This window comes from Rhopalosiphum maidis, chromosome 2 (genome assembly GCF_003676215.2).
Source record: "Rhopalosiphum maidis isolate BTI-1 chromosome 2, ASM367621v3, whole genome shotgun sequence".
In the NCBI taxonomy this organism is placed as follows: domain Eukaryota; kingdom Metazoa; phylum Arthropoda; class Insecta; order Hemiptera; family Aphididae; genus Rhopalosiphum; species Rhopalosiphum maidis.
The window spans coordinates 17,712,704-17,729,120 of NC_040878.1; the positions used below are offsets into that span (position 1 = coordinate 17,712,704).

At 29.8% G+C, this 16,417-nt stretch overlaps 1 protein-coding gene and 1 non-coding gene across 9 annotated transcripts in view; one reads left to right on the plus strand and one right to left on the minus strand.

The window, feature by feature from the left end:
- LOC113554786 (RNA-binding protein Musashi homolog Rbp6) overlaps nucleotides 1–16,417 on the minus strand; it is a 377,023-nt gene that overhangs the window by 84,873 nt on the left and 275,733 nt on the right. For all 8 annotated transcript variants that reach the window (XM_026958766.1, XM_026958760.1, XM_026958764.1 and 5 more), the window contains one exon: nucleotides 14,573–14,665. In XM_026958766.1, the coding sequence (XP_026814567.1) occupies nucleotides 14,573–14,665 (93 nt within the window). The remainder of the gene's footprint in view (nucleotides 1–14,572; nucleotides 14,666–16,417) is intronic.
- Trnar-ucg lies at nucleotides 7,606–7,678 on the plus strand. Its single transcript has one exon. It is a non-coding gene; the product is annotated as a tRNA-Arg (tRNA).

The following is a 16,417-nucleotide window of genomic DNA, read 5'->3' on the forward strand; positions in this document are numbered from 1 at the left end:
GCAACAGCTCCAAAGAATAGTAATAATAATAATCATAATAATAAAAAAACAACCGAAGTAAAACCGTGTTTGGGTTCCCCCCGACCATTACAATCCTATTTGCGTATGCATAATTTTACATTAACTTAACATATTAGTATAGTCCCGCGTTGATTACGTGAAGTCGGTAAGTAAAATATGTTGCATACCGTGGATATACATTTATTGCTTTATTTTAACATGAAAAAACTATATGTGTGGTGCGGAATACAAAAATGTATATATTTTCAGAAATATTTAATGTATTTTTATTTATAGGTAAACGAGAATTTAAAAGGTTAATATTACAGTAATATATCCATTCAACCGGTCAAAAGTAAAACAAAAGCAAACAGAATCATTACTAAAATATAGAAAACTACTATATGTTTTACATTTCTGTTAATTTGCCTATAATAAAATAAAGATAATATTTTTCATTAAATGTCATGAAATCAACGCTTTAGATTTAAAATATTAAGTTAAATATCGTAGACAATTTTACAATTGAAATGGCTAATTTATAGTAGACTTAAAAAAAATTCAAAATAACTTTCATAATAGTTAATAATATACGCATAGAAACACAATACTACTGTTTCATTTATACATATAAGCAATTATTTTTATTTCTTCAAATCTTTTTTTTCTTGAATTATACGCTCTTATTCTAAAGTTGATTCTTTGGTGACATTTGGTGACTTATAAAACTAAAACTAACATTTAGTATTTTCCGATCCACTGTCCGGGTTCGAAATATTAGAAAAAGCTTTTAAAGAAACCAAGTTTTTATCCTCTCTTTGACAGACGAACAACAATTGAAATTCGTCTTCCAAAGGGGTCTCCGTCGACTGTATCTCACGAGGTCATATTTCGTTTCACCCAAACACAATAATAATACATACAAGCAAATTCACTATATGCAGTACGATAAGCTATAAAAAAACGTACTACTATTATTATTATTGTTATTGTTTGCATTTATATGTTCATGCGATTTAAAAATGCTAATAGTATAATAAATAATGTAATGTTTTCAGAGAAAAAATTAAGCTCGCAGGAGCGGCAGCTGCAAACCCTGTTTCTCTGTCCATCGCACTGTTACCGGTAGCCGTCATGATGAACGAGTATCTCCGCTGCATACAGATACATCGGAAATGCATATACCTTATGGCTACTGACTAATTTACCAACATCGGTTTCATCTATGAACATAATTTTTTGATAACCTACAAGTGGTTCACAGTAACGATTTCAGTGTCACACACATTTATAGAATGGCCCTAGCCACAAGACATAAATACATGTCGATATTACCAATAATTCAACTGATTAGATTTTAGATAGTAAAAATAAAATCACTACAACACGCTTTGTCCATCGTAATAATATAATAGTTATCAATTAATCATTATAAAATTTCTTATAGCGTTGATCGTAATAATAATTATTTTTATAATTCACCAAATTTACAGTGGTTAAAAATAGAAAAACACTACTGCATATAATTACATATTTCCGACAACTATGTATTTCACTATTATGTTTTGAAAGCAGTATATATTTACTGATGTGTACGTACTAAAAATGTTTATTATTGTTTCATTTTTGTTTCGGCGATGCTGCAGGTACGAACTTGTCATTTACCTCAGAACGATCACGACTTCCGGAAAACAGTATGAGAATTACTATTTAGATGAGAAGTTTCAGGCCGGAACGGCCAAAGTCCTTGCGGGTCCAACACGGTTACGCGCGATACACTACGGAAATTATATAGTAAGGTTCACAAGGGTGGATACATGTTATGTGTAATAAACATGGATGCAGGAACAGGGAAAGTTTAGCACGAACGCAACGTTGGGGGAGCGAGAGATGGTAGTTTATGGAACTCTGGGAAATTAGGTTTAACATTGAATATTCGAAACCAAGAATAATTGGAATGGCACGAATATTTTGACCTTCTCGGGGCATCAACATTTACTACCTCATTGTCACCACTATCACCACTAAACATCCGCTAGTAATAGTACCTTATATATATATATCTTTTTGGTGCGTAATAAAATTAACACGAAAACCAACCCAAAACCGATTTATACCACAGTGTTTTTGTTAATAGAACGTTTTATAATTACTGTCTATTGTAGTGAATTCAAAGTAATCGTTGGCGTTAATAATAACAATAATAATCAAAAATAATGTTTATTAAGACAATAAGAATAAATGGAATACATGAATTCCATTATTTAAATTTTATATAATTTTCTTTTTTTTCTGAATATGCTTACCACGGTATTTAAACAATTATTTTCAACAGATTCAAATATTCATAATATTTATATACTAATTGGTTATGGTTAAGTATAATACTTCAGAAAATAATGAGATAAATATGACAGAAAACAGGAGGGCTTAACTGTATTAAAAAATAATAATAATGATTTCAGTACTAATAAAGATTAAATTATTAGTATTATACATAGAATGAAAAAAATTATATTTTATATTTTACTTTCATTTTTATGCATTTTTTTTAGTTAAATATTGTATATCAATGGTATTTATAATTTAAAAATGTTTCTTTATAAATATTATCTTTTTGTTATAAACGTATTTATATTTTATATCTATATTTTTTGAAAATAATACATATAGGGTTATTATATCAATAGCTAAAAAACGATAAAAATGTCCAATGTTAAAAGTTAAATATGTATAATATTTTTTACGACGAAATAATATAAATTGAAACCTATTCAACTATATCATTCCGCTGTTGATTTCAATAATACTATAACAAACGCTTCAGATCTAAGGTATAAAATACATTATATATATATATATAAATAAATAATGATTAAGTCAAAGCAATAATAATAAACAACAATAATTATTATAATTAAAATATGTCACATAATTTATGTAACTGTATTTCCAATTCACCATTTCCAATAAGTTTTACTTGTAATTTCTGTACGTTAACGCAATTAATTCACACAACATTGAATACAAACAAATAAAAGAGACTATTCACCAACTGAAAATAGTATGACTTTTATCTCCTAACCCACTCACTATGAGTGTAAATCTTTAAAATTATTTACAATACTTTACCGAGCTTTCATTCGTCGTTGCATAGAAAACCACGAATACGTTGTAGGCTGGTTATATTATATGCATAATATGCACACAATTTGGTATAATCATAAAAAATGTAATAACTATTTATATCTTATTTAATATCTACGTAGTTAAACGTTAAACGTATGAGTTAATATTAATTCTACCTATATAATATAGTATGATCAACAATGATTATGATTTTCAAGCGCACAATATTTAGATTATTACGAAAGAAACGTTACATTAAATTGTTTGGCCTAAAAAAAGAATCTAAAAAATATATCTAAGTAGGTTATATTTTAATTAGTTTAAACAGTCCTGCCCTTTAATTGATTTTTACATTATACAGTTTAATAGGTAGGCAGATGTAAGCAAAAGTAAATGGTATACAAATTTGTAAGTCTGTGCTGCAATATTATACATACGATTTTACCAATCCAATATTATTATATAATTCGCACGTTACATACGCTGTGCTGTATCGATTTACCGCTTCGACGTTATACTCAGTAACGGGATGGCTGTGGTTCACTCAGTATGTACTATACATACATGTATTATTATATAAGATAACGCAGCTTGAGGTTCCGAGTATGCTACTCGTTTACAACTACCCCTTTGCACCTGCAGCGTATACATATATACACAGACAGCAGCAGCAGATAGTATATTATATATGTTGTGGGTTCGCGTCGTGTGCGAGGATTAAACAGGAAAATATATTCTCGTTTCCGGTTTTATGTGCGCCAAGAGAAAGTACGGTGTCTGTGCTGTGTAAGGGTCGAACGCACAAATGTGCTTGTGTGTGTGTGTGTGTGTGTATGCGCGCAATAGGGTGCTCTGGCTATTTGTAACTTTACACGTGGTAACGGTTAAACGCCATAACTCACCTGAGTGTCCGGTTATCGCCTCGTTCCGGTAAAAACTTTAAAAGTGTTGGTTTCGCGCGTTGAAAAATAGCGGTTGCCGTACGGGCCACCTAGAAATCGATGACTCTGCTATAGCGACCGACGTGTATGTATAGGTATTATATGCTACGGAAAACAGTAGTTCAAAGTGTATAATGTAGAGAAAAATGTAAATATTCTGTATCATATTTAATAACATGATATTATATAATTATTTAATTATTATTACAATCGTATTAACGCATCTCCATTAACAATAAAACAGTAAACATTTAGAACGTATGACTTGCTTTACAAATAATGTTGTGTGTTTTGATCGAGGGAATAGGAAATATCTAAGTAGCGATGAAAAGCAAACAAAAACTATATGATTTAGCGGTAGAAATATGTATAAAAACCGTTTTTTTTGAAACCATAAATATATATCTTCAAAATTCTTGAGTTGTTTGCACGATTTCTTCGAGGTATTAGTAGTCATCGCTTAAGCTCACACCTCCTCATCTGTAGGAACGCCAAAGTACTCAGCAACGGATGTATATATATATATACATTATATGATTTATGGTCTACCTCGAATGCGTGGAAGCATTTTTCACACATTTATATAACGAAAATACCCAAGCTCAGGGCGCGTATACTATTATTATATACCTACAACGATCTGTATACATCACAGACACCGACGTGATGGAAAGGTATTCGTGATGCTGTTTTGTGAATCTCTTAAACATTCTTCTCGAAAGTCGTTTATGATGCGATGAGAGAAATTTTCGTGTATAGATGATACTAACCTATAATAGCCGTCTCCACCCTTATAGTTGGCATTCACGTTGATTTATTATAATACCCACATACCTATATTATATAATATGAGTATTGTATTATTATACTTTTCTGCGAGGCGGTTGGAAACGAAGCGTCAGAAAATAATATGATATAGTTATTATAATGATGATCATAGTATGATAACATGCAGATTTGATAAACGAAGCGAGTGGTGTACATAATAATATGAACCGTTTACATACAAGTATATTAATAAATATATGGTGTTATTTCCGGTTTTTAATAATATTGTGATCTACGTCCTACGATATATTGTTACAACTATCCACGGGAAAATTAGAGAACTACAATCATTGCATTTTTATAACTTAGCAATAAATGGCAACAACAAATCTTTCGAAAATTGTACGTGAAAATACAAAGATGCTCAGTCAAATTGCAGTTTCTTCTGTACATTTCAAGTTAAAAATAGAAAAAAAAAATCTACAACTCAAACTTACAATATATTATTATAGGCATTTACAGCAGCATAGTACCTCGACAAACAATTTATATTAATACTTTAAAACTATTTTATTTCAAACTATAGAATATTTTATATTAGACTTTATTATAAGCTGTATCGTGCTATAGTGAACATACTATAACCTAACTTGGTTCCTACCCACTTATATTTTATACTTTTATACATTATTCACTCAGTAATATTTTAAAGAAAACTGTACAACGGTAGGTATTATAAAATACTAAATTCATAATTATTTTTAAAGATGCCAAAATGCTCACGATTGTTTACGATTTTAGCAATTGGATTCATTTAACGTTTTACTTCGACAAATTAAATTAAATTATACATTAATTTAATGGAAGTTTAGAATTACCATTCAAACATAAACAATTTCCATTTAAAACGCACATTTTCAAAACACTTAAAATAGCAGTTATTTACATAATAGAATTACGTTCCCTTAACATGTAAAATACATATCTAGTTTTAATGAATTAATTTAACATGCGAAAACTTTTACAATAGTTCCAAATAATTGTAATAATAATATTGTGTATTAATAATCTCATTTATTTTTTTATTATTATGATTATATAACATGGTGTATTTTTCTTATATAGGTATAATACTACTTGATATAAATCGTTTAATTAAAATTTCTCATATTTGGATATACCTACTAGAAACATATTATTTGAATCATTAAATATAATGTATAACTATATATTATTATTAATATTTATTATTAAATTTACGAAAATAAAAGCAGTACTCGGATAGTACAGACTAAGATCTATGTGCACATCTTAAATATATTATTATACCAACAGTAATAATAATATAAAAATTGTGGCGCTCTCTAGGTAAAGAGTAATAAAATATATATATTCAAAATTAAAATTGAGAACAAAAATGTATAACATTTATATTAAAATATTTAATATAATATACACTATCATAGATAATATAGAGTAGGTTCAACTATTAATTTTATTTTTACGGTCTAATGAAATTTAAAAACGTCAGTATTAACTATTTATAACAGTTTTAAATACATCAAAATACTGAAGTATAATTTATTTTAATTACCCACACATTATAATTATACATCCACGTATCTTTACACGGTTACACTATTTTACACAGGTAGGTAACTAAAAAAGTATCCTAAAATCAAATCATACCACAAGCAACATTATGATGAGGACCTGAATATTAAATTTAGGAGAGTGTTGCTATGTTACCTGATGTAAGTTTTTATACATAACATGCACATGATATCCGATAGACAGAAATGTGATAAGGTCATCTTTTTTCGGGAAAGAGTAAGTATCAAGAATTGTGTTTACATTTTTCGATATGCTCATGGTTTAACAAATAATAACGGACGAAAAAAATCGATAAAACATTAAAAAAAATTTAATTATACCATCACCATTCATTAGGTAACTTATTTTCATTATTTATTTACTTAATATAATAATTAATATAATAATATTTTGCTAGTACTACTGTTAATGAAAAAATTATATATTTAAATTATATACCTATGGGTCAAGCTGACCCTTGCTGAAAATAAAATGAATATCCATTCCAAAATAAAGATCAATTGTACTATTCAATTTTCGTATCTCAAGATAGTAACAATTAATTCAACTATAATTAATTGCTAAACAATAAAACCAATTAACGAGTAAATTACGAGCCAATTTACATTTTATTAAATTAGATTATAGTCTATAATTAATAATGCACTAAAAAAATAAATAAAAGTATGTTACCCCTCAACATAATATATGTCCCTTAATATGATAGGCAGGTACCACGAATTTATTTGTTCGCATAATGAAATTTTATTTATTTTGTAAGAATTAAATGTTCTTTAGTCTTATATTGATTAATGGGTAAATTGTATGATTTACATACTCCACTAAATGAAATACAACTATTGAATTAAACCTTTAGTTTACTTCTTATTTACGGTGTAAATAAATATTTAAAATAACAATACATTAATAATCGGAGATCTATGAAAATAAATATATCTAATTAATATAATTACTAATTATATGTAATGGAATATCCTCCAAACTTTGGTCTAATGTTCCATTGTCATATTGTGACGTTTAAAACAATTACCATGATAAACGGATGATTTCATAATCGACGAAACTGCGAATTTTAAATTTAATTTCATGTGATTTTATTGATTTAATATTATTTATTTTAAATATAAAAATCAATTAATTTCTGTCAATATAAGTCCTTGTGGCGCAGTGGAAAGCGTACTGGACTTCGGATCCAGGGGTCGTGGGTTCGACCCCCACCAGGGACGTTGGCTAGAATTTTTTTTAGATTTTGTAGATTACGTAATTGTAAATAATACTATTCGTGACGTTCACCCCGGTCATAGTGAGCACCGCCACTCCAGTCCCCGCCCACTTTAAGAACGACGAACGAAGGCAGTAATATGGTAGCTAAAAATAGACCTCCGCTGTATTATTATCGGAAGCTAATACATTATTATTATTATCATCGAAATGATCGTATCCAACTGTGTAAATGGTATACCCAGAAATGATTATTATTTAAATAGTCTCTGATTATCATCAAGATAATATTTTGGGTTTGTTTTAGTTTGACGTTCAACTGGCACGATATTTTTTTTTTTTGATAACATAAAATACCATGCTACCGCAGTAAATAAAACGATTTTTATCGCTTTGTGAAATAATTTAATTCATCAAACACAATAATTTTGATTTTCGTAATATTATCGTCACGAGAAAAAAATGACTTGCTTATCGGAAAATATCGGTTAATTTAGTTGACAAGTTGAGTCATGAAAATAAAATCATAGGTTTTGAAAGAAATCGAACCTGCAGCTGCGGCGATCGAATCATATCGAATGAAAACATATTATTATTTTTAAATAAGTTTTATTTTTCATTAAACCTAATCTATGATTCATGAAAATATTGTTCGTATTAGTAAAATTTTCGCGTATATCGTATGTGATACAATATTAATTTATAGCGGTTTTATCTAGAAATAATTGTATACGATTTAAATGTTAACACTTCTACTTGGCTTTCAACAGTCAACAATATCTAATGTCTATCGTACTATTGTATATTTGTTTATAATATTCGATGCGGAATAAGAACGTACCTCAGTTCATACAGCGGATCGTTCTCAATCGCAATCTTATCATAAATGGGTACCATCGGACGTACGGGAACTGATAGTTCTTTTCGTTTTTTCAACACCGATCAGCGCGGCGAACCTGTTTTAGTCCAACGTCCGGTACGTTCTGGGCGAGTATAGTTTGGTTGATTTGTACTCAATATTGCTATAAATACACGCTTGACATATCGGAGGTGATTTTAACAGAATAATCATAAAATATATTAAAATCTAGTCTGGAGCAACCTAATACATCGATACCTTATGCACACAATTTATTATATACATCAATATCAATGTACATACATATCGATTATAAAAACGACTTACGATGACGAATATAAGATTATATAATATTTAAATGTTGGTAGTTGGTGAACAATGTACAGTAAAAAGCTGGTTGAAGAAGTCAGCTGAATCATCGCGAAAACGAGATAAAAGATAATAACATCAAACCCTTCCCCCTGCATGATCGTCTATATGTACAACAGTACACGATCACATGGTAAGAGTTTTTCTCAATAAATCTTCCCGTGACGATGACAACAACTATCGGGATTAATAATTATCACGAATTTACTGGGATTGATTATACTATTTTAATACTAAAGTGTATAGGTACTTAAATTATATTAATATGAATATGCATATATGAAAATTACATTTTATACGATTTTATACGCGAGAACGATAACAATACCGTTTGATTTTATACATATACCTAGCAGCTATAGTCCGTCAGGAACGTGAATCATAGTCAATTAATCATAGTATTTATACATCGAGCAAGCCGTTTAAAATATAATATTAAGTCAAATAACGAGGGGTTTTTTTTAACAAAATATTGAATTAACATCGAAAACAAATTTGCATTATGATATTTCCAGTATAAGGAGAAATAAGGCGGATTTGACTGTTGTACGAAATAGCGGATTTTGATTGAATGTTAAAGAACTGGGCTTATTTTTCTTGAGCTGCGGATAACGGTATTATGGAGACGAATAAAGATGATGTGCGGGAATGTAAAAATCGAATTCATGAGAGAGAAACAGACCGTTTTAATAGGATATGCCCATGAATTACAATAAATACAAAAATATTATGCATAGTAACTTACTATTATTATTACATAATAATACGCTGTAATATGAGGTATAATACAGGGTATGCATAAACATCGTATACGATAAAATATTCACGTATTTTGTAACTGGGCTGTAGGTACGCATACAAATTTCCCGGGCAGAAAATCCACGATTTAAGCGGTTGAATGTATACGATATTCGTAGCAGAAACAGAAATGATCAGTGCAAAATATTTTATTATTTTATGCAACATAATCATCGTATTATGCACTGCAGAACTTCAGCAGGCCGTTCAGTATATGATTTTTTGGATCGGGTGGGCTGGACGAACATACGTATATATAGATACCGTACGAAACTTTTCGAGGCTTGTCGCTCGCCGATTTCCGGACGTGACAAATGAAACTACATAAACCTTTCCGAGTGAGCTCCGTATAGTCATATAGTCCCCGGAGTCGGGACCCTTCCGCCCTCGTCGATTTCGCCGTACAACCCTCACGGTCCACCAACACTGCAGTGGTCTCGCGCGAGTGACGGTCGAGAAACGCAGACCGTCCGACCGACAGATAATTATTTAGTCCTTGGTATAACGCGCGCTCAATCCTACACACACGCTTATATATTATAAATGTACATAAATATACATTAAACATGTAGAATATCGTATAATATATACTGTATACGACGAAGATGACCAGTGAGCGAAAACTTTTCAATTAACTGCTGCTCATCGTGTAGGCATTGCGGAAAACCCACCCACTTTCTGCACACGTTTGCGAATGCTGCAAATGCAGTCATACCGTCGTAATATTATAATATTATATACAACATACATCACACTGTGACGTCTACGACTGCAGCAGCAGTGGAATACCTATATAATAATAACTAAAACTGCACCGCTGCACTGCACGTCATATTCTCTCTTATAAATTATATTATTATATAATATGATAAAACTGCTGCTGTAGAGCATAACATTATTATATCGTTTACCTATAATAATATTATGTCATTACAGATGAACAACTCATGTGTACAATGTGCATATATTATATTATAATATTATGTGACATTATGTAGTATATACAGATATATATATATATATATATATAGACACGCAATCTGCAAACACTAATTAAACGCTGAAATTATTATTGAAAATGCACTCCGAAACAATTTTATGGTAAAAAATAATAAAGTCATTCTTCTAAAAAACGACTCGATAACATTTAAACCATAGGTTTGTACAACCTTAAAAAAGTTATTATTATCTTTATTATTATGTACCTACAATATACTATATTTATTATAATATATGGTGTATATATTATTATTATACAGCAGACTAACAATTATTACATTAAAACTATATAATATAATACAATTTTGTTTAAATTTAATCTAAGACGGATTCCATTGGGACCAAAAAAAATATTCCGTTTTCACAGGTTTCCGTTTTTTTTTTTAAATAAATGTATTACCTTCATTGCATACAATTAATATTAAACTATTCTCTTGAAACTCCATGCATATGTTATTATGTATTTTTATATATTATTTATATGAATTTTCACTTCGAAGAAATTATAATGATAGTATTTAGGCCGTGTGTTGTACAAGAAAAGTGCGAACTAAGCAAAATAACTAAGTAGTAAATTGTACATATTACTTTAATTTTCGAATTATATAAACGTAAGTGTATGTGGTCACTTATTTTCACGAAGCGATTTTTAAAATAATATTATTATTTTAATCTACAATTAAAGCATCTAATAATATGCAAATATTACCTATATATTATAATATAGTAAATTGTAATGTATCAACAATTGTAAGATGTTCAATTAAAAGGTCATCGAAGTGCATATTAATTATTATCTGTACAGCTGATCACTTACTATCTATACGTAAATCATTTATACACAATATTAAATGATTGTTATATTATGTCATAAATTTATAATTAACTACTATAAAACATGTATACCACATTTTCGTAAACACCTATATTATATACTATAATAGTACACTAACGAGCATGTTGAGAACAACATTGATATAATATATCAAATACGATTAAATATAGATTACATACTATAGTAAAAACTTCAAAATAAATAAACGAAAATTTATTTTTTTTTTAATCGAGGTTTTATGTATTTAACTACAACGTGTTACTTAGCGTTTGTAGATTTTATTTTATTTAAAACGACGGGCGTTTTGCAGAATTGGTGTTGCAATGGCGCAGGGCTGATTAGGTCGTTCGTGCGAGTGAAATTAAATTACATCCTAATTTACTGCAATAAAATTGCGGGTTTCCGAGAAATTGACAAAAACTTGACATCGAAATTGAAAGGGGTGATTTCTGTGTAAATCGAGATTAGATCACGCAACGAACATAGGAGGTACTACGGATATAGAGACCGGATATAATGCCATGACTTGGATAACGGAATCACCGTTTATAACCATTTTACCCTTCGAAATCGTTACCATTTTATAAATAAAATCGAATAAAACAACAAATGTATGTCTACAAATGGTTAATTTTTAATTTTCGAAATGTGTAATAAATTGTATCGTAAATCATTAAGAACAAAAAAAAAATATGTTAAATCCTCGATGGTATTGTAAAAAAAACATGTATCGATTAAAATGTAAATTATATTACTATTGCGACCACCGTTACCCGTCGCAAAAGAAATTCCTGGCGATACACGTTTCGAATTTTCAGGACGGTCGTTTTGGAAAATGAACTCGCGCAAGCTTGAATTGGATGATTTTTTTTTTCAAAAATGTATTACAATAGAGCATACGATATATCATATATACACACACACACACACACACATATAGAATACGTACATAATATATAATAGTACAAACGGCTAGAGAAAACACGCGGGAAAAGTCATTTAAAATAATTTTTCTCCGCCCGTAATTTCCCCAGTGCATAGAAATTACCGTCCGGGATTTTTGTTCCTCTTCCACTATATAATATACCTATACTTTTATACTGCACGTACATATACACGTGTATATATATATAATATATACCTATCTTTCTTGCCACTCTCATTCAGCTGACGCCACATAATAATCGATTTATAACAGTTTCTCGTTGGGCTTATGCATCTCTCTCTCTCTCTCTTTCGCTCTCAATGTATAGTATATATTATGTACATACCTAACCTATAGTGTGTATGTATATATATATATATATATATATATATATATAAATATTCCCCCTGTGCCTTCGCGCCACTTCACCTCCCTACCGGCACCACCGTCGTTCAATCCCCCGGCCGCCGCTCCCGCAGCAGTTCGGCCGACCTAGTTTACGACTCCGACGGGCAATTCCTCCGAGGGATGCCGCCGCCGCGGATTATCTTCCTCTCAGCCGCGGCGGTGGCATGTCCAAAAACCTGAGCGGCAATAAAAAACGGTTAGTGCGGGACACGGCCAAGAAAACTGTTCTGTAATGCGTTCCAGGTGCTCGAATACACCGCGCACAAACACGTATATATTCTGCAAGTGTGTATTTTATACTGTGATGTAAGTTTATAGGTACTGCAGCACATACGGATAGTTGTATGCACGTACGTAAAAGTGGGCTTAGGTATTTTCAATGAAGGGTTGGCATATTTAGTTTATAGATCCGTAAAAACGGGGTAGAGTTATGTTTTTTTTTATAAAAAAAAAAAAAAAAAAAAAGGTCGATAGCCGAAACGTAAATCATTATAATATTCTACATTTGCAGTTGAGTAAGTATTATTTAGAATTTATAAATATTTATTTCGTATGATTTGTTTGATTTGAAGGTTAAATTAAGTTTAACTAATTCAAGTTTCCGAGGTTTAAAAATAATGCGAACCCGGTCCACGGCGACGTGACACATACAAATATACTTATGTAGTATATAATATAGTATATTGTACATGTGCGCTAGGGAGTATCCAGGTCTATTTTTTCGTTTCCGGGAATTATTATTATTATTATTATATTTTCTCGCCCGCCTACGATAATATCATCGGAGTATTATATATTATCGTCGTCGTCGTCATTTGCGGTGGATTTCGTTTTTTCCGCGAAAACGCTCCGCAACGGCGTATTGTAATATTATGATATAATAACGCCGTATTATATTGCAGGTATACCATGCGTGTTTTTTTGTGACCCAAAAATCCAAGTATATATTATCCGTAGGTATAATGCGTATGGATTTGCATAATATATCACAGTTATTAATTTTATAAAATATTATATGATTATCGCTATCGTTGGGATTTGGCGGCGTCGTCATTCGGGTTGTAGGTAGGTTAACCCATCCATATAATATTATTAAATATATATATAAATTATATATACTACCTATATGCCTACGCATGCATTAGATTATGTACATGCACACATATATTATATTATAACTTCGAGAAAAAGCTCTCCAGTCTCCGACCTTTTTTGGGCAAAGCACTTACTACTAACGAATCAAATAACCGCGCACAGTCCTTCTTGTTTTCGCTCTGTACAACATATTTAACGGGTTTTTCGTGAGCCTAATGCGAATTCGGTAACCACTTTTTATTTTAATATTATACGAATTTCACCGAAAAGTTTGTACATAACGTAATACACAGTTTACATATATGAAGTAATATAGAACAATTGAATTTACTGAGAACAAGAATTATTGACGCTTAACAATTATTATTTAAAATTAAAACGAAAACCATGGATAATATCGTGACGATTGATATCAATAACGTTACACCTGAGTGTAAGTATGAACAAACGGGGATTCTTTTCTTACTATTATCGTTTAATGTTTAGGTCTAAGTGCAAATATTACTACCTAAATATCAATATATTATTTAAAACGATTAAGTTAGACGAAGTTTTTTAAAAGTCATTTTTTTTTTTATCTATCCATCAAATAAGATAACTGACAAACTTACCGGTCCAAATTGTTCAAAGTAGTTTTTGACGTCTTCTAACGTTGTTGGCGCCGACAAACCACCAACAAAGATTTTTTTCGTTCGAGTCACCATCTGAAAATTATTATAGGATATTAAATACAATTCTACACGTACAAATTTTATGATGGATAAAATTATGAATTACAATACATTTCTTTTTTTTTCTAATATAACAACCTATAATGTTGAACTTACACAAAAATGTTAAATATTATTCTCCCAAAAATAATATATAGTTAAGCAAACGTACAATAATTTGTGGTCTCTAAAAACAAATAGACAAGTGGCCTACCTATAATATAATATTTTAGATATATTTAAAAAAAAATGTATAAAATAAGGTAGGTATAATATATTTTGTATGGACTTAAAATAAAGCCATAGTAGAAGTTAGGATAGGCATGAGTGAATTTTTAAACTTAGTGGAAAAACTACAAAGGATATAATACTAAATACACTGTAAGTATATTAATCTAACATTAAACTTAAACAGCTAGAATTCTATATTAGACATATTGAATCCAAACTTGAGGACTGAACTCACAATATATAACACGCGTTATTTATACAAGACAAATTATAAGTGGCCCAAGGATATACTAGTACACTGCTAATACGAGTGCTTGGTATAAATTAAATTATTTCCAAATAACCATCCATTCTGTATTTTTGTAGAAAGTATATTATAAAAAAGCAATTCATTAACGTTTTTTTTCTTTGGTAGGTAATTTATTTATATATATATATATATATATATATACGTAGGTACTGACATTGATGCATTTAACACGCCATTACCTATTACCTATTAATATATATTACGTTGAGCAAAATATACAATCATTGTAATATTATTATATTTTAATATTGTATGATATACTAGTGAATATTGAGTTTGAATTAAATTTTATTTCGAGAAAAATAAAATAAATGTATAAACAATTCGTTATTCGTACCTATATGCTCATAGAGGAAAAATTATTATCTATTTTGAGGTATCCTAAAATTAAATAGGCATTTAAAGAGTTTTAAATATATAATTTAAAACGTACATATTATAAATTGTTCTCAAAAAAACTTAAAAACTTTACGCAAAATTATACGCCTACGTTTACGCATGCTCACAATGAAAACAAAATATATTTTATTGACTGATATTTTATTTCCAAAACGATAAACAAATATGTGTCATAATTGCCACCGTAAAGGGTTCATATATATACATATATATATATACAGTTTTGACAGAATTGAAAATCACGCCAGCACCAATCGGCCATGTGTTTATCTCTTTATAAAATGGGTTTTAACGGGACTGATCGTATATATTTCAAAAATTTAATTCAACCCAATCCTCTCGACTGAGTAGGTATAATTATATAATAATATAAACAACGTTGTGAAAAAAAAAATAAAAAGCGAGATTTTGGGCAACTTTATTATAATATAATATTCATTAGCTCTCGAGGGTTTTTAAATCATTTCTCGAAAGTATGATTCCGTTTAAATATTTTATTGAACCACCCGAGAGGGACACGGTCATAAATAAATCTACGGCATTTAAAGCGCACGTCCGTCAGTATTTCAAAATAACGACACTCGCTATGCCTATATCCGTACATTTATAAATATTATTATTATATACTATGTAGTATGCAGTGTGCAATGTGTACATTACATACCTAATAATAAAATAACATAGTTTACAATACGATTGTTTGGATTTCAAATCAAATTTAATTTTTACAAACGTAGCATACCGCCATTGACTATAATATGCTTAACTGCGTGTCTGCGTAAATAAAAATATATAAAAATGCAAAA